The sequence below is a fragment of the Myodes glareolus genome, chromosome 24 (assembly GCF_982192425.1).
Source record: "Myodes glareolus chromosome 24, mMyoGla1.1, whole genome shotgun sequence".
NCBI classification, from domain to species: domain Eukaryota; kingdom Metazoa; phylum Chordata; class Mammalia; order Rodentia; family Cricetidae; genus Myodes; species Myodes glareolus.
The window spans coordinates 22034069-22057534 of record NC_142049.1 but is presented as its reverse complement, the minus strand read 5'-3'; the positions used below and the strand labels follow the sequence as shown (position 1 = coordinate 22057534).

At 46.8% G+C, this 23466-nt stretch overlaps 1 protein-coding gene across 2 annotated transcripts in view; it reads right to left on the bottom strand.

The window, feature by feature from the left end:
• The window catches only part of Slco3a1 (solute carrier organic anion transporter family member 3A1), a 289583-nt gene that overhangs the window by 32815 nt on the left and 233302 nt on the right, over positions 1 to 23466 (bottom strand). For both annotated transcript variants that reach the window (XM_087901516.1, XM_087901517.1), the window contains exons 5-7: positions 19304 to 19468; positions 13063 to 13261; positions 10895 to 11033 (exon numbers count right to left, since the gene is read on the bottom strand). In XM_087901516.1, the coding sequence (XP_087757642.1) occupies positions 10895 to 11033; positions 13063 to 13261; positions 19304 to 19468 (503 nt within the window). The remainder of the gene's footprint in view (positions 1 to 10894; positions 11034 to 13062; positions 13262 to 19303; positions 19469 to 23466) is intronic.

Genomic DNA, 23466 nt, shown 5'->3' with positions numbered 1-23466 from the left:
TTGGCTTGTCAATCATTTGTCTGGGTATCTGTGTCTATCTTTAGTTTGGACCTATACCTAAGCTATAACCCACTGTATTAAATTTGCCAAAAAATGAGATTACTGGAGAGATAGCTAAGTTGGTAAAGTACTTGGTGCTCAAACATGACGACCTAGATTATATGTGTGTGTGTGTGTGTGTGTGTGTGTGTGTGCATACACACATATTTAAAATGTGTAGGTAAGTGTTTTTCCTCCATATATGTATGTGTATCGTGTGTGCACAGTGCCCATGGAGGCCAGAGCTGGAGTTATAGGTGGATACGAACCATTGTATGGGTGCCAGGAACTGAACTTCAGTCTTCTCCAAGAGCAACAAGTGCTCCTAACCTCTGAGTCATCTCTCCAACTCCAGGGACCTGGGTTTGTTTTTCAGCACCAATGTATGAAGCTGGTGGCACAAATCTGTAATGCCAGCACTGTGGTGACAGACCAGGTGGGTCCCTAGGGCCGCTGGGCTAGCCAGCGGGCTGAATTGGCAAATTCTAGATCCTAGTGGGAGATCTCCAAGTGTTTCTACGGCAATAAAATGAGTGAGACGTGATGGCAGAGCTCCTTGTAGGTGTAGACAAGCTAACTACCTGTCCAGCTGACATTCCATGAGCAAAACAAGACAGCAGGGCTGCTAGATGCTATGCAGTTTGTCTCAAAGGCAAGGTGGAACAGAGACAGGCGGGGCACAGAGATAAGGTGGGGTGGGGAACAAGCAGATCTAGCCAAGAACAAATGTGAAAATGTGTGTCCTCTCTATATTTGTGCGGTCAAACCTAATCACTTAGGAGGGTGTGAAGCTACGGGGAGGGGTGATGGAGTCATGAGGGTATAACCCACATGAATGTTTTTTTTGTTTACTTTTAATAAATGAGACCACAGAGAGCTACTATATCTTTCAATTACATGAAGATACAGTGACAAGATGCCACTTGAGAACTAGGAAGTGGCCTTCACTAGGCAGAGAGTCTGCCAGCGTCTTGATCTTGGACTTCCTAGCTTCCAGAAGCATAAGAAATCAGTTACTACGGTTTATAAGTCAGCCTGTCTGCAGCCTGGCGTTTCACCGTAGCACTCTGATAGAACGAGTGGGGGAGGGAGCTGCAGGCTGCACACAGAAAGGGATGCGGGAGATGCTGGAGACCAGGAAAGGACCAGTGAGGACGCAAAGCTGGAAATGGATGGAATCCTTCCAAAGGATCTACACAAGAACTGATTGGGTCTGATTCATGTGAAAAGGCTTCAGAAGGAGGAGAGGTTAGAAGCCTGGGTCATCAGAGCAAGAAAATACGGGGCGTGTTTTTCTATCTGATGAACCAATTGGATTTGAGGAGGAAATGCCGGGTGGTCTCATGGCATGGGGCATCTCTGTAGCTTTTCTGGCAGGGAATCTAAAGGAGAGTGCTGGGACGTCCTCAGAGTGCAAGCTCACTTGTGTGTAGGTGGCAGAAGAGAAATCTGGAGCTGGAAGACCCAGGACTGCAGGAGCTCAGGGCTGTTAGCCTCCTCACTAAGACTCAAATGCGGCAGAAGGAACTGCAGGTGGGGACGTGTCTGGCCTCACTTTCCCCAGGGTGCATACTTGAGGCAGATGGTTTCTAACAGTATTAGGAGGAGCACCCCCAAGCCTGAGAAGCTCTGAGCAGTGCGAAGCCTGGGTAGACAGAGAGGCTGAGTATGAAAATGGTTCACTTCAGTTTAATAAAGGAGGCTGGATGCTCATTCTCCCCTCCAGTGGACGATGCAAATTGAAGATGCTTCTGGAACATTCTGTGGACTGAATGAGAGGTGTCTAGAGCTTTCTCTGGCAGGTCCTGCGATGGTGAAGTACTAAGAAACTGTATTATATTCCCAGTTCATTCATGAGTCCCAACTTGGCTAGGGACCACTTTCTCCCTCTCCCTGCCTCCCTTCCCCATCCCTTCCCCTCCCTGTGTCTTTCTTTCGAGTACCCCAGGCTAACCCCAAACTCACTACGTAGTTTTTTCTTCCCAAGTGCTGGATTACAGGTGTAAGCTCCTTTGTCCAATGAGGGTTGGGTTTTTCACCCCTATTTCAAGGCAATGTCTTTGCACTGTATGATTTTTTTCCTGAGAAGGGATGTAGTCCCTACTATCCCCAGAGAGCTGAATTCTCTGTCTGCTGTCACAGTATGAGGTATCAGTATCTAGCTTTCCTGTCATTAAAATACCCTGTCATCCTTCATGTGGACAATTAGGGCCACTGTGCTCATAGAAAAGGCCTAAGAAACTTGTTGAAAAAGATGACAGAAGGGAGCTGGCTTGCAAATCTCACAAGGACTTGTCTAGCAGATAGGCTTGCTCAGGCCCAAGGTGACAGATGAATTACATAAAAAACCAACTATGGTTTGCAAGAGTTGACCGCTATCTAAATATTTAACTATTTCTGGTTTAATGGGCTCTATTGAATCAACATAATAGAAGACTGTAAAGCTATTTTTAAAAAAAAGTACTTTTTTTTGGTATGATGGAAAGAGGCCAAACATAAAACCTTAACTAAAGATTTAAAACACAGGAACATAGGAAGATCTTCTAGGCACATTGAAAATCTGTAAGAATATATGAAGATATGAAATACAGAATACCCAAATCCAAATGTTTGAGCACTGACATGACTCCCTGAATTATGTCATTCACTTGACTTTGACTTCATGGGAGTGGCTGCAACCAAAAAATACAGTACATTTAGCATCTCCAAGGCCCTCTTAGCCCCCTGTAGTTGTTTCTCTCTCTTTCTCTCTCTCTCTCTCTCTCTCTCTCTCTCTCTCTCTCTCTCTCTCTCTCTCTCACATAACTGTGTATGTGAGTGCATGTGTCCATGCATGTGCATGCAGAAGTCCAGGTTTCTTATGCCATCATTCTTGGCAATAACACCTTGAGTCAGAGTGTCTCACTGAAGCACAACCTTGTTGCTTTGGCTAGCCTGGCAGGTCAACGAACATCAGTGGGTTCAGCTGTCACTGCCTGCCGTGGCACTAAGGTTACAGGCATGTGTCATGTTTGGCTGTTTTGATTTGAGCTCCGGGCCTTCAAATTCAGGCTTACATAGCAGTCAGGGCTGTTATTCATTGTACCTTCTTCCCAACCCATGAAGCATCTCTCTTGATCACATTTTATTAGTATCTCATGACACACATGCAAAGACTATAAAATCTGTAAGAACCCTAAACCCTAAATTACCATAAAGGGATTTCAGATAAGGGGCACTCAACGGCATGCCTGCACCTATGGTGGGTACGGTCTGTTGGCAGGTTTAGAAGTAAGTGAGGAAGAGAGGACAGAGGAGGAGGGAAGAATTCGTATGGTTTGTCTTTGTCCATGATGGTTTTAAAACTTACAAATGCTGCATCGACTTTAAAAATTAAAAACTCCACACCAGTAAAACATAAAAGAAGAAACCAGTGAATGAGCAGTCGTCCATATCTGCAAGCTGCATCTGTTGGATCCCACATACAACCTCTGATTTCAAAGGAGAAATGAATTCCTCTAACCCATGCAAGAAGGCAGGGACAGAAAATCACAATGACAATAAAAGCTGGAGACCATCAATGCAAAGAAACATTTATTCCCCGGGTCTTGGATGTGTTTTTCTAATGATGAGGGAAAAGGCAAGCGCACTATTTTGACAGCTCATCCTGCAAGAACAAGACACTCGTCAGTGTGCTTTACAAATCGTGGCAAATGAAGTTGCTGCTGTTTTGTGCGTCCCATCATTCAGGACTGATAGGTCAATTCTGAATGGGACGGGAGAAATGGATTCCCAGGGTGAAGGATTACGTCTGTGAGGGCATAGTGTGGGAGCGTGATGCCACTGGTGAGAAAGCCTTGCAGGAAAATTTGAGATACGATGCTAGCCTTTTTACTCTGGAAGCATTAAGATGTCAGGAAGGTAGTGACTGTTCCCTAATTTGTGGTCCAGGAGGGATTTTCCAGCCTGAGTGTCAACGTAAGCCAGGCTTCCTCCTGATTTTCCTGGGAGACCTTCATTTTTTAAAAATTAATATATTAATTATTACTATTTTAAGTAATAATGAGGCGGTAGTACAGTGTTAGCTACAAAAATGCAGTAATAAACAGCAGGGGTTGTGTGAAGAGCTTCGGTGAGTTGTGAAGGAATCTGGGCCTAGGAGGATGCTGCCATTCTCAGAGAAATGTCCCTGTCTACTCGGGGCCATGCCCCAGTTCTTTGCCTCATCATTATTAGGATGTCAGGAACAAAAACCTGGTATTTCCATGTATGGAACTCGTTCCTCATTATGAAGAACCCTGGTGACCCTCCCACCAGCTCCTAGCAGAGCTATCTGAAAAAAAAAAAAAAAACCATGAGAAGAAAAATACTCCCCCAACTCTTGGCAGATCACTAATGGACAGAGAATGGTCAGGAGGAAAGATGCCAAGGAGAGGGAAAGACCTGGTGGTCTACCTGCACCCTCCCTTGTAGGACCGGGGCTGGGGCCTGTCCCAACAGAGCTGACTTACCTCCTGCTGGAGGGCAGCCACAGGGCTGTTTTCTGGGGAGTAGGCAGGTCTACTGTGGATCTGCCACCACACGCCAGACACAGAGGACAGCACTGAAGTGGGGGGGATGTGACTGTAGGTTCAAGCGAACCCTGGACCCTGTGTCTCTCCTTCCTGCGTTCTGTCTCTAGATGTTAAATCCTGCCATACCAGTTCAAACATCTAAACACATTTATTAACCACTTAAAAATATTATTATTATGTAGTAGCCATCCCTTGTACAACTTAGGCAAGCACCTTTTTACTGATCCACACCCCTAGTGTATCCCTAGGACACTCATGCAGGGATGCCTCTCAAGGCTGGTCCACCTGGAAAATGCCTGCTCACCCTCAGGAGGAAGGCCTGCCCTGGGATAGATGCCCCACTCTCTCCTTCTTGCCGGCTCCCACAGAGGTAATTTCTACACTCGGGGCATAACAGCACAAGGCCACTAAGTGGGCTACCTAACCACTTCCTTATATTTAAATATATTTCTATTTAACTTCCTTTTAATATTGGAGCTTAAAAATAAAACTTTTCCTTATTAGAAAAGCAATACGTGATCATTTGGGGCAATTCCAATATACACAGAAAATCCGAAAGAAATGAACAAAGCCTATTTTCTTACCTCCCCATCGAGGTAGTCATCAGCGGATACAAGCAACTGCTTGTAGATTCATCCAGCTTTTCCTTCATGTTTATATTTGCACATGTATGTGCATGTATAGATCAACATTGACTGTCTTCCTCAATCGCTCTCAATTTATTTATGGTTTGGAGACAGGGTCTCTATGAACGTAAGCTCACCAATTTGGCTCCTCAGGGATTCGTCTATCTCTGTCCCCAGTTGGCTAAGCCCTGGAACTGTATGCACACATTGCCATGTTCTGCTGCGTTCATGGGATCTGAGATATCGAATTCTTCTTCTCATGCTTACATAACTCAGCCACCTCCCTTCTGTCCCAATCTTTTATTTAAAATCATTTCTTTTGTGAGATTATAATATAATTACATTATTTCCCCCCCTCCCTTTCTTCCTTCTGAGCCCTCCCATAAACACCTCTTTTCTCTCTTTCAAATTTATGGCCTCTTTTCTCATTAATTGTTGTTACATACACATTTGAGACGAAATTCTATTTATTTACATATATATTTATTAAAACTTTAATATTTTGATCACACTTCCTCCCCAACTCCTACCAGAAGCTCCCTGACTGCCTACCCACCCAGCTTCATGTTCTTTTTCTCTCTCTCTTTCAAACAACCCCCCCCCCCACAAAAATACAAAAATGAGAATCAGAGCAATAAGACCAAAAAAATCCACATGTATTTTTTTCAGTTTTCTTTTTCTTTACTGGAAGATTTTTCTTTCGTGGTCTATTGTTTTCTGATGTATTCTTTTCACTGAACTCAACTGTAAAGCTGAACTGAGCATTGCTCTTCATTACTTTCTTGTACAAGCTTCTAGAAAACACCATAGTGCATTTTACAGGAAGCGCAGGCCCTGAACCCGATTCGTCTCTGCATCTGTGATGCCTAGCGCAGGGCCTGAGATGTGGCAGGTGTCACAGGGCTTTATTTGAGTGTCTCCAAGGTCCTTATCACGTATCATTACCGGGACGAGCACAGATTGTTAAATCAGTATTGGGGAGCTGGACCATGCTACGGGAGAGATTTTTCACAAACTCAAGTCTTTGGGTCAGATAAGAAAATATATGCAGAAGAAAACATAGCCGAGGAAAGAGGGTGGCTGTTGGTGAGGATGATGGCTACATAGAGAACAGGGAAGGACAAACCAGGTCTTAGCTGCAGCTAACTACACGCTGCCTTTCATGGCTGCAGAACACCCGTTGGCTACCTTCCAGCCTTCCAACAGAGGCCCAAATCTAGATCCACATACAAAGCCTCCAAGCTAAACGCTTAGTTTAATCTTGCCTAGCCCACCAGAAATGGGTCCTTAGGGTGTGCGAGCCTAATTAGCATGCACCAGCTGCATGGGCTGCACACGCTGACAGGGCATTTCCAACACTCCATCTGGCACGCGAGGAAGAGCGCGCAACAGCTGAGAGGCTGGAGATCCCAGCACATGCCTCACCTCTGCTAGGGTTGCAGCGTCCCCAGGGACACGTGGCCATGTCTCACGACATCTATGGTGGCCAGATAAACTTGAAGGCTGCTGGATGAAGTCAAGAATGTGGCCAGGCATCCTTGATGTGGTATAAACAGGGCAGCTACTAGGGAGAAAGAATCGTCCGCCTCAAAGTATCAGCAAGGCCAAGGTGGAGCAACTGTCTATTACCACAGTGGCTTCCAATCCTGATCGCAAATTAAGAACACTTGAGAGGCTTTAAAAAAAAATCACATGTCAAAAACAAGGAAGGAAGACTCTCTGAGCTCAGATCCTGTGTTGTAAAAATTCCCAGAGATTCTAAGATGTGGCTGGATTGAGGACTGCAAGGTGGAATCACAAGATCCCAGCATGCTCCTTGATGGAAGCCTTCTCTTTGCCTCAGGACCTATTCACTCAGTAGATATTTTGTGACCTGGATGGGGGGGGGGTAGATCAGCCATCTGTCATATACCCTACAAACTGCGGTGTTTGGCTTGTATTGACTTTTAACCTATTGTGGCTAATATAAGCTGTTTTCCCCCTCCAGTCAATTATGCAGGCCGTCAGATGGGCAAAACTTCAGGCGTACAAACATTCTAAAAGTGAAAGGTCTGCAAACAATCTGCAGTATAGTCACACTGAAGGAGGCTGATAAAATTAACTCTGTCTTTCTGCCATCCCTCCTCACCACAGGCAATGACAAGGTTCAGAAACAGAACAGCAAATGCAGGCTGGAAACTTCCACTGCTATGGCTTGAGAGATAAAGAAGAAAATCAAAAGCAAGCAAACAAACAAACAAACAAAAAACCCAACCAAGACAGTAAAGATAGGAACAGTTGATTCTGACTGGGTTTCATTAGCATCTCAGTGATCTGACTGGTTGACTTGTTTGCATCTAATGCAGGCCTGAGGTAGACTTTCCATGGTTCCTGGTAATATAAGTATTGTAAGGACAAAGGTGTGCCTTGAAATTAGGACCATCCTGTCTACCTGCTTGCCAGCTGCTGCCCAAGAGTGCTATACCCACTGGAGTCACCTGTTTGAGGTTGCATGGGAACACCAAGGGACACTTGGGAAATCTGAGTCTTTGTCCGGAGTTCTGACCCTGTGTGTGTGGGGAGGGGGGTCAAAGGTCTACAACACAGCCCCATCCCTGAAGTCTGGTGAGAGACTGTGAGGCTGAAGTCAATGAGCCATTGGCACCGTTGACCTTTAATTCTTGCCGGGTGAGAAGAGGTGTGGTTGGACACACACATTGTCTGGAAGTAGTGTTGAGGTAGGAGACAGTGTTGTAGGTGCAGGGAAAGAACAAAGAGAGCCTGAGCCCTGGTGGGTAGGCAAGACGGGACCAACGCACACAGAGGGGACTAGTCTGTATAGCATGAATGACATGGGCAGAGGTCCAGGGGCAGAGAAGAGCTTGTCTGTCAGTAGAGCATCATTTAACAAGTGGTTGCTTAGGAGACAGGAAGAGAAGGGAGGATGAGGCTGGAGAGGCAGCCAGGGCAGACGTGAAGGCTAAATATATTGAGTGTGAATGGTGAGCACAGAGATACCGTTTCGTGTAGGAAAAAGGTCAGCGTCCTGAGAATGGGTGGCTGAATACAGAGAAAGATTCTGGGTTTGCCATGGAGGGTCCCAGAATCCCCACCACATTCTACTGTATGATCCTGGTGAGCTAACACACGTTTGGATGAAATAGCCATACCTAGTACTTCATACAGGCAGAGATACAGACAGGCCAGGAGAGCCCAGGGAACTTGCAGAGAAGGACTGAGCCCATACTGAGACAGCCTGTCTCTAGAGACAGGGAAAGAAACCATGGAAGATTGGAAAGGCAAGAGGGGCCCTTTACGTGGGGAAGAGTCGTCCTGAGTGCCGGGAGAATAGAAGGACAGGAAGCTCAAAGGAGAGAAGGAGGAGAGAAGGGGGGACCACCAGGAACATAAGCCCTCGTTTGGCGTTTCTTCAGAATACTGACTCAGAGATTTTTTTTTGCTCATTTTTGGATGTCGTCCCGAGAATCCTCTTGACTGGAGGCCACCTTGTCACAAGACACGAGTGAAGCAGGGAAAACCCAGCACCTGGCCTGAGCCAGGCTCTCAGCCTGCAGTTCCTGCAAGCTCACCAGTGGCTTGTTTTTAAGGTTCAGTTACTACAAAGACCCCATTCAGGGTGACCAGACTCTGTCTCTGGAGCCAGGGCCACCCAGAGACCTGCTTCAGTGGGCAAGAAGCGGAACCCCATGGCCACTCCAGCAGGCAAGGTGAGGCTCGGAGTCACGGAGTGGAGAGCAGGTGTCTGGGGAATGAGTGCCACGCCCTGAGCTTAGCCTGAGCCTGCTGTCCTGGAATGACCTCTCCCAGCCATTCAGCTTCAGGGGCCACAAGTGAACACGTGGCTTGAACAGGCCACTACTCAACAAACCTCTTCACGGTTGGGTCAGTGTGCCCCCCCTCCCAGAATAAAGGCCTGCTGGGTCTCAGGACAAGGCTACTCAGAGTTACGCAAGGGTTCATCACAGGACAATGGCTGAAGCCGCTAACAGATTCTGGATATTAAAATGTCAACGAAGTTGCTCTTAGGAGAAATAATAACTTGTGCTTTTATTTGAACCACTCTCCAGGTCCCAACCCCCTTTTAATATTGCCTTCCACTCACATACAGAAATTGCTTTATCATCTAGTTTATAAAACTGGGTCCTCCCCGCCCCCAATCCGCAGTGATTTATTTTCTTTATAGGAAATATGTTAATGACTGGCCAGGAATCTGAATCTTAAAAGCATGCAAAAAAAAAATGAAATCTTTGAAAATGAAAACAAATGATTCTTTTCTCCCCCCTTTCAGGGAACTGCTGCTCTTTAAGATGCAGGAGGCAAGATAGGGAGGAAAGAGATGATTCGAATTAGTTCCCTGAAAGCAGCCCCTCCTGGCAAGTGTCTCTCCCTTCCCATCTGCACATTGTCTGAGAAATTATCAAGTACTTCTGGAGCTACAGTGTTCCTAGTTCAAGAAAGCCAGAGATCAAAGTCAGACAGACGCTTCTTGCAGCTTGCAACAGCAAAAGAAACAAACACACTCAGGAAGGAACGGGCGTCTGGAGACTCGAAGGCAAGAGCTCCAAAGGGAGAAATAGGGGATCATTTCAGAGTAGCAGGCATTGGGATAGGGTATTGAGGGATGAATAGGAGTTGTCCAACAGGAGCGAGAGAAGGCTGAACCGCCATCTAGAGCAGTGGCTCTCAACCTTCCCAATGCTGTGACTCTTTAATACAGTTCCTCATGCTGTGGCGACCCCAACCATAAAATGATTTTGGTTGCCGCTTCATAACTGTAATTTGGATACTGTTATGAATTGCAAACATCTATGTTTTCCAGTGGTCCTAGGTGACCCCTGTGAAAGGGCCTTTTGACTCCCCCCAGACTGAGAACCACTGATCCAGAGAGCAGAGAAACAGCGGGAGATGTGAGCTGAGGATGCATGTGAACCAGGCTCAGCCCCCCAGAGGGCAGCCTGGGGAAGGGGCATCTGAAGTGTTTCAGGAATCCTGGCGGTAGTGTGAGGACATGGGAGGGGGGGCAGCCCTGGAAGGCTAGCGAGGTGACCACGACCCAGGTCCAGACGAGAAGACAGACAGCCCAGACAGCCCGCACTGGAGCAAGGCAGTATGGAGCACACGGCGGACAGGTGGAAGGGGCACCTGGGAGGCGGGAGCAACAGGACGGCCTGGCAGGTCACTTGGCACCAGGCATTCACACAGAGAATGTGGATGATGGCGGGCTGGCGGCCAAATGAGAACTGTGTGTTAGTGAGGAAGAAAAGGAAAAGCATGGTGGGAAGAGAGGGGCCCGGAAGAAAGAGGCAAAGGAAAGAGGCTGAGCTCAAGTCAGTCAGGGTTTCCCCATCTTCCCCATTTCGAATTAAGTCTGTGGTGGGCAGCTCACCACTGCACACAGCTCTATCCCCTGCCACCTTTTGCGAGTACCTCGTGTCCCTCTTTCCAGCTTCATATACATAGTTCCCTTTGAGTTTTACTTTTGGTTGCTCTGGGAAGTGTTTTGGAAGCCCATTTGACTTAGCAAAGTCCCAGGGAACTGCCTTGTCCTGTTATTTTCCCGATGGAGGATTCTTTGTTAGACCGGGGCAAAGAAACAGCCAAAGACTCTGGACTGTGGGCAGCTGGGGCTGCCTGGATCCTACCCTCTCTCTCCCCGGAGCCCGAGGTTTCAATTACCGTGCTATTGCAGCCAGCAAAGCAGGCTGACAGGTAGGTGATGCCGTCGGCCCCACACACTGGGGTGAAGGAATCGGTCTGGCATTCACAGTTCTTGTTGCACGGAGAGTAGGGGTCGAGGGCCGAGCCACGTGCTGAGCTGGAAAGGAAGAGTTAAGGGGGACTCGTTAGAAGCTGGGGTGGACTAGCATTGTTGGTGGCATTCTGCTGTGATGGGCTTTGTAGTACCCTTGCTCAGCATGCTGCCCTGGCCTGCCTGCCCTTTCATTCTTCCTGTCTTAGCCCTGGCTGACCTGCAAGTGCCTGTCCAGGGCCACTTCCAAGAGCCCACGCTGCTGGATCCCTTTAGGTCTTCCATCAAAGTGAGGAGGAAAATTTTTTTCTTTATAATTTGTAACCTTGTGCCCTATAGGCTGATGGCGGCTGGGGCTTAGCTTAGGGTTGTCCACTCCAGGACACTATTCTAGATGGCCGCCCTACCCCTACACCTCCTTCTTCACTGCTGGAGGCCCCCACGCCCTCCTGTTTCTCCCTCTCCTGCGTATAGGACGCCCAGCCGGGCTCCAGCAGCCACCTTCCTACAGGTTCACTATACCAAGAAATACAATGAGTGCTAGGGTGTTTTATACTCGCCTGTGCATTACAATGACCAGATACCAAGAGCACGTAAACTGGAGAGACCAAAAAGGGAAATCGAGGCTGGACCAGCTGAATCGTTTGTCCGGATGTATATAGTGTCTGAATGTGGAGAATGTGCTACAACTGGGTAGTATGAACACAGGCCTTGAGCTTTTAATTTGTTTTCCGTTTATTTGGCACCATGTCCTTATACCATGACCCGGTGCGTGCAGTTCTAATCATTGCAGTTTCCCGCTTGTACCGTGGGCCGTCCACAGTGAGGGCTGCTGTTCAGAGCGAACTGCCAGCCGGAGGGGACTCTGTGTGTGAGAGGAACTGGGGTGTGTGTGTGGGGGTGCCTGAAGTGCACCAGGGTCTGGGAGAAGCTGCCTCTTCCTGCTCTTCCTACTTTACTCCCAAAGGGTGGCAGATGAGACCCAGCTCTTCCCAGTCTCCAGGGTCTTTATCGCAGCTCAGCGGCCTGCCTGGAGGAGGAGGCTGAATGTGTAATCTGCAGGGTAGCCACGGTGCAACTTGTCTGGGCTAGACCCTGAAGCCTGACTGTAACCTGCAGGGTAGTCATAGTGAAGCATGTCTGGTCTAGACCCCGCAGCCTGACTGTAACCTGCAGGGTAGCCATGGTGCAGCTTCTCTGGGTTAGACTCCACAGCCTGACTGTAACCTGCAGGGTAGCCATGGTGGAGCTTCTCTGGGCTAGACCCCACAGTCTGACTGTAACCTGCAAGGTTGCCATGGTCCAGCTTGTCTGGGCTAGACCCCACAGCCTGATTATATATAATCTGCAGGGCAGCCACAGTGCAGTAAGTCTGGGCTAGACCCCACAGCTCAGGGTGGTCTCAGAGTCCCATAAGGAAAGGAGACACTGGGCATAGAGATAATGTAACCCCATAATCTATTTGAAGAGCAATCACTATGAGGAATCAGGTCCACAGTCCTGGGATAATAGCCAGGGCATAAGGAAAGAGACACCACGGCAACCGGCTGATCCCTGACCCCCCTTGCCTTCACTCCTTGCTTTTCTCTGTCCCTTTCTTCCCCCACCACTTAAACACGCTCACCAAGGGCCAGACTTAGTAATGACTACGTGAGTCAGATGGCAGCTTCTGACTCCCGTAGGAATTATTGAAATTGATTCTGTCTTTTCTTTTAAACTGAATTTTGAAAGAACGTTTATTGTTATTTTCTATCTTTGCATCATTCCTGACGTCAAATGTCAGAAAGAGCGAGAGGTCTGGAGAATGAGTGACTGCCCTGCTCTTGGGGCTGCCTTGCCGCGGTGGAGCAAAGGTCAGTTCTGAGAGGACGGGCTGAGTCTTCCGACTCCAAGAAGAAATTAAGGTCTCCTGGGCTTTTCCGCTCAGCATCACTAGCAACCAAGCTAGCTCTATTAGCCTGAGTCAGAGAGTCCTGCTGTCCCTGGGCAGGGCTAAGTTAGTTTTGTAAACCACAGTAACAGTGAAGGTATCCCTGGTGTCCCTAGTGTCCCTGGTGCCCCTGGGCAGGGTCAAGCTAAGAGTTCAGGTACTTACTTGTTTCCATAGGGAACAGTGACCCCAGCCACAGGGCCTGTGTCACAGCCCAGGAAGAGGAAGGAGACGTAGCAGGCCGTGGACACTAGGTTGACCAGCATGGCCATCCGGATGGCCCCCAGAGCAGACAGGCTCAGCTTCTTCACCAGGAGGCCACCCAGGAAGATGCCCAGGCAGGCACAGGGGATGGCCGTCATCCCTGAAGAAGGAGAACAGTGGGGTGTGAGTAGCGGGAGAGGGGCTGGAAGGTGGCAAGGGCCCTGTGACTTCACGTGACTCCAGTGTCTTCATGATGGGCCTTATTTCTGTCCTCAGAGAACTCTCAGAAAACAAGGGGAGACAGATTTGGAAAAAGTCAGTCATTGCGAGCCAAAGCACACATTGCTGGCATACCATACCTAGTGCCATCCAAAAGGATGTACGTGGGTCCAACCACGAGTTGAATCCGGAAAGCTAGGGACCCAGGTGTGAAATCCAGGAGATTTTGGAGAGTAATGGCATGGTCTTTGTATTAATATCTATATCTATTTCTATAGATATATTTATATCTATCTATCTACATCCATATTATCTATCTATCTATCTATCTATCTATCTATCTATCTATCTATCTATCTATCTATCTATCTATCTATCTATCTACATCTATATTGTCTCTCTATATCTATCTATCTATCTATCTATCTATCTATCTATCTATCTATCTATCTATCTATCTATCTATCTGGTGGTATTCTGTAGACCAGACTAGCTTCAAACACTTGGCAATCTTTTTACCTCAGCTACCCAAGTAATGGGATCAAAGGCATATCCTATGAAGTTCACCTTCTCTGTGAATCATGTATGTGCATGTGTTTGTATACATGTCCACATATGTGCCTGTATCATGTAGAAGTCAGAGGATAACCTTGGGTGTCATTTCTCAGGCACCTGGTTTTGAGATGTCATCTCTCGCTCTGGCTTTTATGTTTCTCACTGTATCTGAGTTCTGAGCATGGAACTCAGATCCTGAGTCACCATGGCACATGAGCATCTCTGTGCATATCTGCGGTGACCACGAAAGGGGACTTAAGATTATCTGAGAGTTCTGGGCGGGGGAGATGGTTTAGTAGACAAAGTGACTGCCATGCAAGTGTGAAGACTGGAGCTCTGATTCCTAGAAGCCACAGAAAGGCCAAGCAGGCTTGGTGGCCCACCTGTGATCTCAACATACAGGAGACAGAGAGGAGATCCTGGAGACAAGCCATTAAGCTAGACTGGTGGAAAATGGCCAAGTGCCGAGCTCAGAAAGAGACTCCACCTTAAAAGATTAAGTGGGGGAGAGGCTGAGGACATTGACATCAACTTCATGCCTACACACACATTCCCGTAAACTTCAGTTGCAGACAGATACACACTTATACATGTGAACACACATGGACTCAGCACACACACTCACATCCTCTCAGACTTATACAAACTTACACATGTGAGCATACACACATGAAACACCCCCCCACACACACACACACTCTGAGAATTTTCTCTTCCTCTTCTAATGAGGCAAGGCAAGGACAGTTCACAGGCTCCAAGATTGTTTAAACCAAAGGCTGCAGGGCTCACATGTCTGTGGAGCCAGTTCTGCCACGTCTCAGGAAGTGGTGTCAACCACATCACTATGTTCTGCAGTACTTGGTTAATAATTAGTGAGTATATGCAGCCTTTCTCTTCTATACAGAGCTATCTCATAGGCAGCAGGCCCGAAACCTGTTCCCCAGGACTCTCAGAGACCCAGAGTACTGCCGGAGAACCAAAGGATCCTGCTGTCCCAATCTCCTCTTTGCTGGGGCTCTCTTCTGATTCATTTCATCTGCGACTCGTCTTTAAATTACTGAGTGTCATTTATCTACCGTGTAGATTATGCATGGCCAATTTTCCAGTCTAGGCTGTCTCCTCCCTGCCAATCAACCGACCCCCAGGTCAATCGACTACATCAACCAGCTGGTACGTGCTGAGGGAATGCAAATTAATTTTTCATATTACGGTAAGAAAATAAAATTGGGAAGGCTTAGCTTGCCAAGGCCTTATCCTGGTCATGCTTGAAACAGACACGGACCTGTGTGTTACCGGCTGCCTCTGACCTTGTCCTGTGAGCCTCCATCCCCAGCCCAGGCCACTGGCCACTCTAGCCACACCCACTTTTTCTACTTTCTCTCCCTGGAAATGTCTAGGTGCCCAGGGTGCCGCAGTCTTTGCCTACACATTGGTTCTATTCCTAGGACACACTTGTCCATCCTTCCTGGAATGGTCTTCTCTTCTAAGAAGATGCATCAGCCCCTACTCCTCTGGTGACATGCAACAGGGACTTACGGTCATCTGAGGATCTGGGGCAGGGAACATGGCTCAGTGGGTAAAACACCTGTGGTACCAGTGAGATCCCAGAGGTGGGATCTCAGAAGCCAGGTTAAAGCTGGGCAGGTGGTGGCCCACCTGTAACTGCGTATTTTGAAGGAAGAGACAGGGGCTGTCCATGGTAAGCCATCCCGCTGGTCTAGCTGGCATCGGGGAGTTCTTGGTTCAGTAACAGTCTCCTGTTATCCCTAGGCAGAATTCCTGTTGCCATGGTTCTCCCTGCCATCTAAAACTGCCATGTTTATTTTTGCCCATCCTGTATCCTGCTCTCCTCCTCTATCAGCATGGAGTTTCCAGGAGGAAGGGTACCCTCTGGGTCCCATTCAGTCCAGCCCAAATCCCAGTGTCTAATCTAGCACCCTGCACTGGACAGCATTCAGACATCCCTTTGAGAAAGAATGAATCTGTGAGCAGATTGGATCTGTGTGGATAAGCCTTGGTGACAACATGCCTACTCCCCGAGAGCATCTTGGGTTTTGTTTCATTTTCTAGTTGAGACAGTGGGGGTGTCACCTGGTGATGATGGTAACCATGGCAACAACAGGATTTCAGCACCTCTTCTCCCAGTCACTATTAGCTTCCCTTTCCCTTCCTCCATGAAGTGTGTACATGTCCTTAACATCCCTGGCCATTGCCAGGACTTCACAGGACCAAAACTTCATCCTCATTAGATTAACTTATGCAGATTGAGCCCTTTTAATCTATACTCATAAATCAATGTCATCGGCCCCTGGCTTGTTCACACTGCTCTTCTCTGAACTCTGACCCATTTGCTGATGACTTTGTGGGTGGCCCAGAGCCTTTTGCACATAGTGCTGCACACACACTATCTTCCGGGAGCACAGGAGCTATTCTGAGAGCATCTCCTTACATTAGCCTCCCCTAGCGCACCCTGCCTGCCCCTCCTGCAGTGGGCTGTCCCCAGTACACGCTGATTGGATCTATGCCATTGGCTAGACATAGAGATAGGAGATGCCGGCTGTCTGCCTGCCTGCCTGCCTGCCTGCCTGCCTGCCTGCCTGTCTGCCTGCCTGGAGATTAGGAAGAGACCCCACCCCCTTTCTTCCCACCTTGTTAAGCACTCTAACAAGCAGGAACCATTGGGAAACAAACAGATGTTAGGTAGCAGAATTGTTTTTCTGACCTTCTGGCCCGGAGACTATTGATTGGTGTGTCTATAGAAAGCTTAGGCATTTGTTCCAAAATAGGACCTGGCCCTGAAGATGCAATGGTGCAAAAACAATCAAGATGGAAGATGTAGCAGCAGAGAAACCAGGAGGTAACCTCTGGGAGATAACCTCTGGGGTGCTGCAGGGCCAAACCCCAGATCCTAGAGACAGCAAACACTACAGCTTCCACTATAAGGAGAGGTGGCTTTTTTTCCCCTCCATTCTGCAAGTATTAAAAAAGCTGCATTTGGCTCATACTCTGACCAAAGGATGGGTGTCAAGAATGACTAGTGAAGAGAGGAGAAAAAAAATCCCAAAAAACAAAAACCACCACCAACAGCAGCAAGAAAAAACAAACTAACAAACACACAAAAAACTTGTATTCCCCTGCAGTTTTCAGGGAGAAAAAAAACCTATGGCATGTTGCCATAATGGTCAGGGTTTAAATTTCTTTTTAATTTGAGATGTGAAACACACAAGACCATGCTGGTGAACTTTCCAATACGCAAACGTTCCCGCAACCAGCACTCAGGTCAAGCCTAAAACAATTCCAGATGCCTGGGGCTTGGGAGTGCTTGATCCTCAGCACTTTCATAGAAGCCAAGAGTAGGGGTGCACACTTGGAACCCCAGGGCTGGGCTGTAGGGAGACACGTGGAGCCCTGCATCATACTAGCCAGCAGGTTCAGCCAGAGAGAGACTTTGCATGGAAAACTAAGGTGCGGAGGGACTGAAGAGGACACCTGCTATGGATCTCTGACCTTCATATGCATATGTGTGAATGTGTACCTGTATTCACATGCACAATTCACACATACACACGCACATACACACACACACACACACACACACATGCACGCATGCATGCATGTACACACGTGCAGCTGCCTAGGAGGCTCCTGGGTACCTCTGCCCAGTTGTAAGCCTCAAGGACAACTGTGGCCCTCGCTTCTTTTATCTTAATTGGACGGTTCTTTTTTTAAAGTCCCATAAATAAATTCTCTTTGTCTGTGACACATTTAAACTCACACCCATTTACATGAAAAGCCTGTGTGAGAGTGTTCGTCCTTTCCCAAGCTGTGTGGTATAGAATGAACAGTCTATAGTTTATTTACCCATTCTGCTGTAGACAGACATTTGGGTTGGTTCCAGTTTGAGATAATTATGCACAAAACCGCTCCGAACGTTGTTATATATGCGTATGTAAATGAGCGGACCTAAACACTCCATTCTGTTGGAGAAGTGCCCAGAAACGGAACTGATGGATCACAGCTCAGGCATATGCTGAGCTTTAATGGAGGGTGTAAAAACTGCCCGAAGCAGAGGTTCTGTTGTGCATTCCCATCACAGTGTGGGTTCCAGTTCCTGCTCATCCTCCCCAACACTCGGGGCTGTCATCTGGTTGGTGTGTCATAGCGCCTCCTTGAGGTTTCAGTGTGCATTTCCCCATTGTGCCAGCCAGAATCTTGGCATTTATTGACTGTCTTGTGAAACAACAGGAGGTCTCTCTCTCTCTCTCTCTCTCTCTCTCTCTCTCTCTTTCTCTCTCTCTCTCTCTCTCTGTGTGTGTGTGTGTGTGTGTGTGTATACATGCATGTGTGTGTGCATGCACAGGTGTACATAGGTATGTGAAGGCTAAAGGCTGAAGTCAGGTACCCTAATCTATGGCTCTCCACTTTATTTAAATATTTTATTTTATGTATATGGGCATCTTGCCTGCATGTATGCTTGTGTACCATGTTTACACCTGATGCCCATGGTCCAGAAGAGAGTTCTGAATCCCCTGACACTGGAGTTATTAGCAGTTCTAAGTTACCATGTCGGTGATGGGCATTTAACCCGGGTACTCTGAGAGAGCAGTCAGTGCTCTTAACCTCTGTGCTAGTTTTTAAGCCTCTCTACCTTTACCTATTGGCTAGACTGGCTGGGTTTGATGTCCAGCACCCACATGGTGGCTCATGGCCACCTATCACTCTACTCAAAGGGATCACACACCTTCTTCTGACCTGCAGGCGCCTGGTGCACACACACACCCGTTCAGGCAAAGCATGCATACCTAAAATGAAGTAATAAATCTTTGAACCAAAACAACTCCTGGGGCTTTAGAAATAGTTCAACAGGTAAAGTCCCTGCTGTGGGGTGTATGTTGCTGAGATCATCCCTTAGCCTAATAAAAATCTACTAATCTAAGATAGACTTTGATTGCTTTCTTTATATGTGCTCCAAAATTTCCCGTTCACATCAATCAAGTGACTTCCTGGCCTTTCATAATGCTTCCTACATGTACCTTCTACTGTTGTTCTTTCTTATAATATGGTTTTGTTTTTTAATTTATTATTATTATTATTATTATTATTATGATGATGATGATGATGATGATGGTGATGATGCCTGAGTGTGTCATGGTACCCATGTTGATTCTCTCTCCCAACTGTGGGTTCTGGGTATTGGACTTGGGTCACCAGCTTTGAGCAACAAATGCTTTTCCTGCTAAGTCAACCTATAATATGTTTTTAGTATTTGTTTCGAGTATGAAAAAAATCTCACTCCGAAGTTCCTTGCAAGGAAAGGTCACAGATCCACCACAACACTATTGGCTTAGCATAGCCCTGTACACTTCCTGGCTCTCAATGCATTCTCTGAGCATCTGGGTATGACCGGAGGGCAAGGAGACCCACTCACCGAGCAGCTGGTTGGCAGAGGAGGTGGTGAGGTTGAACTGCTGTTCCAGGTACTTGCCCAGGAAGGCAGCGAAGCCGGCCACCACAGCAATCTCCATGCAGGCAGCCAGGACGATACAGGTGAACACGGGGTTTGAGAGCAGGTGCTTGGTGACCTTGGGGATCACTGTGGGGGAGGGACAGAAAGCAAGGTCAAGGTCACACGTGCTGAGTGCCTACTCTTGAGACCTCATTAGAGACCGTTTCCTAACGCACTCTTGCCTGTTTCTTTAAACAACACCTCAAGGCACATGGGTGGCTCGGGCTAGAATCTTTATCCTGTAGATCATTCATAACTTTGAGAACTCTGGCTTAAAAACACACCAATATCCTACAAAGTAAGCCATTTTCTGCTAAAACAGGCTGCTCTACCTGGCTTCTTCAATGCCACAACTTCGGGGCTCACATGAGATAGTCAGGTATCTTTTAAGGAATTACAAGGTTGCTTTTTTTTTGTCCCTTACTCCACTCCAAAAAGAAATCTGTTTGGGAATTTTTTTCCCCAAAATAAAAACTGTTACATATATAAGTTTTATACATCAAATTATTTAGGTATATGTCAATCAATATTTTAAACTCCACGCTTTATGTGCAGTCAGAGAATAGGTTTAACATCATCAGTGTCAAGAAAGAAGTGAAACTCATCTTTTACAAAATAAGTATGAACCAAATCAAGTCTTCCTCTCAGCTCTTACCTTCAGGGCTGGCACAATCCATGGGGGTCTGAGCTAACAGCCTTGATTTGATCATCCCTACATAGTAACTAATAAGATCAGCTTGAAGGTTTTACGGCTCAAATGTCCACAGTAGGCAGAGTCACAGCAGGGAGTCTATGATTTATAGTCTGGTAATCCAGGTTTTGGTCTATTTCTTGGTGCTGGGACAGTCCCAGGATGCTTGACCTTCTCTCCCCATTCCCAGACCTTGAGCCCCTTTGAGTGACATCCACATCGTATGCTAGATCTTCTTCATCTACCGTAATGCTCTTCTCCTAAACGTTTACCACGCTCATACCCTGCCTCCCGGGTACACTTTCCTCATTGCCCAACCTAACCTGGAAGAGGTTCCCAGACCGCTGTAGGTGCCCAGGGACTCAGGAGAGTTGGCTTGCAGCACTCACACGCTGGACCTGTTCACTATATTACATCTCAGCAGGGCCTGACAACAGTGTGGTCACATGCTTCCATCTTATTTACTGTGGTCTATTTGCATGACAGTATGGTTTCGTAAGCCACCAAAACTTCCACTTCTGTCGGTGCTCCTAAAAATTGGAGATTGGTTTCTGTGCTTTGAAAATAAGTACAATTACTTAAGTTTCTAGTAAGTAGAGTTCTTGGCACAGGGTCTGTCTGCAACAGCTCTCCTCAATTATTGTGTATATCCTGGATGATCCTAGGTCAGCGCCATCTTTTCAGCACTGATGCCTTTACTTTATTTATTTAGTGTATGTGTGTGTATGTGTGAATGCAGATGCACATATACCAAAACATGCATATGGAGGTCAGCCTTGGGTGTCGGTCCTTTTCTTTCACTTTGAGTTAGTCCATCTCCTTCTTGCCTTCCTACCACAGGTTAGCAGGCCTGCAGAGTTTCTAGGGACTCTCCCATCTCCGCCTCCCACTTCCCTGAAGTTGATAGATATTTGTGCTGTTCATCCAGCTTTTACATAAACCCTGCGGATACAAACTTAGGTCTTTAGCCTTGCACGGCAAACACTTTTACCAACGCAACCATCTCAGACTCTACACATTTATTTTGGTGTCTGTACTGGACACCAAAATCTACACACGCTCAAATCTATTCTATAGAACAGTATACTATTGGTCTGTAACACACGCCCATCCTTTCATGTACCAGTAAGTCTTTTCTAAATCACTAACATCACGTACAAGGCGGATGCTATGCAAGTAGTTGCTAGAGCACATTATGTTAGGGGATCATGATAGCGGCAGAGTCTGTCCTCGTTCAGTACAGATGCAGTTTTACGTAGCGTGCATTTCAATCAGCAGTTAGCTAGGTCTGTGGATGTAGAACTTACACAGATGGAAGCCAGTGGTATTTACAAAATAATTAACCAAATAGAGCTGATTCATCAAGAGCTATGGCTTAAGACAAGCAAACTGATTTCAAGTAATTTGAAGACAAGTCTTATTTAAATCATAAATAATTCTCTATAAATAGTAAGGGTAGAGGTGAGCCGTAGGTTACAGCAAACATTGTCCAAGTGTTGTGCTGTGATTAGACTTGGGGCTGGTTGGAAAAGTGGCTCGGTTGGTAGAGCAGCTTGCCTCGCCTGCACATAGCCTTGGGTTTGATCTCTAGGGCTGCACAAAACAGGCTGGCAATCTCAGCCCCTGGGAGGTTGAAGCAGGAAGATCAAGATGGTTCTCAGCTACATAATGGGTTTGGGGCCAGCCTGAGACCCATGTGATCCTGTCTCACATAACAAGGGAGAATTCTATTTTGCTCTACTCATATTAATAAGAAAACTGAGGCATCGTGACAGGGTGTACTTGTTTCTCCTTGGGCACATGGAAAAGATCAGACACTGAGACTCATGTGAAGTTAGATTAAGTACTAGAAAAAGCCCAATAAAGTGCCTGTGGCCATATAAAATAAATAGGTGGGCTGAGAGCCCAACCCTGCACTCCAAGGTGACGAGTGAGCCAGCTGTCCTGAAGAGGAGAGCTAATTATACAGGCTCAATTGCATCTCCTAGGAGACGAAACCTCCAAATGGCCCATCTAATTAGAATAAAATAATAATAGTAGACACATAAGTTTTTAATAACGTTAACAGACAAGCTCAATGCATCAAAATGACAGAACAATAGGCCAGGGACTGACAGATATACAAAACTTAAAATTTATCATCTCTGGGAAAGATATCAAGTTTCCAAAGTGAAACTCTCCAGAGGTGGGGGGTAGGGATTTAAGGGTTTAGTTACAGCAGGATGCGGGACCAGATGAGTGGAAGCCGGGATTACTGTGGACTGAGCCCTGAATCCCACATCCGAAGGAACACAGTCAATAACCAGAGTCGATGGCCTTGGTTGTTCTACTTGTGTTTCTGAGGCTTTAGGAAGGCAGCTTTAGGGTTAACGGAATGTGCAAAAAAATTTAAAGTCAAAACTTTACGAAGTGTATGAATCAAGATGGCAAACAAACAGCTTCAAGTCCTTGGACTTCATGCCCGGACACTGTGCTTAGAGTTTCCTGGTCTTTAATGGACACGCTGTGTGTATACTTTACACGCCTTTAAACATTTATGGCAATCTGACTTTTCAGAAGTATCATTTCAAATAAACGCCTAGGAGTGTTTGCTTTTAAAATCTGTGTTTAAATGTTAAGAAACTTTCCTTTGTTAAATCCATATTGTTTTAAAGTATTGTACAAATAACTCAGAGAACTGTTGACTCGGCAGCGTTTAAAGTGGAGCTCAACAAACACAGAAAACGCACACAATGGGCATAAATAGAGGGCGATTTGTTCTTTATGGACAAAAGTGCTTTGGGTATCAAGACTGGTAAATCACTGTTGATGGGCCAAGGTAAATTTGAGACAGGGTGTACCAAGCATGAGGCTATTCTGTACCCAGAATCCGGGACTGGTGGGTCATAGCCACATGCCCATAGGGAGAGCCATACAGACCACACCACACGGTCACAGCAGCTCCCTGGAATGGGTGACTATGAACCGACGTCCTGGATGCTGATGTGTCACGGCAGACACCATTGTTACTTAGTCACTGTGTTCTTTCAGATGACACAGAGGTTCTGGAAGTCCTGCCAGCAGTGAAGCAGCAGGTTCAGGACAATCCAGGTAGATCTAGGATCTCTACTATGCTTTCGCTGTAGGCTTTATTTCCCCAGGGGGAGCACAGTCTCTGCCGAGTGGGACTCCAGAAGAATGAGGAACTTTGCATTTCCCTTGGATCACACCATCAGGAGCCTCCCACAGCAAGGTTTATCTGGCTCCAAAATGACACTAGCGATGATGGTTGGAGTCAATTACCACATCTCTGCAGACCTCACCATGGCCTTAATCTTCATTAGATTCTTCATGATCTGTTTCAGGGTAGGAAGGGCTCTGGCCCCATGAAGATGCAATTCCCGTTAATAGAACA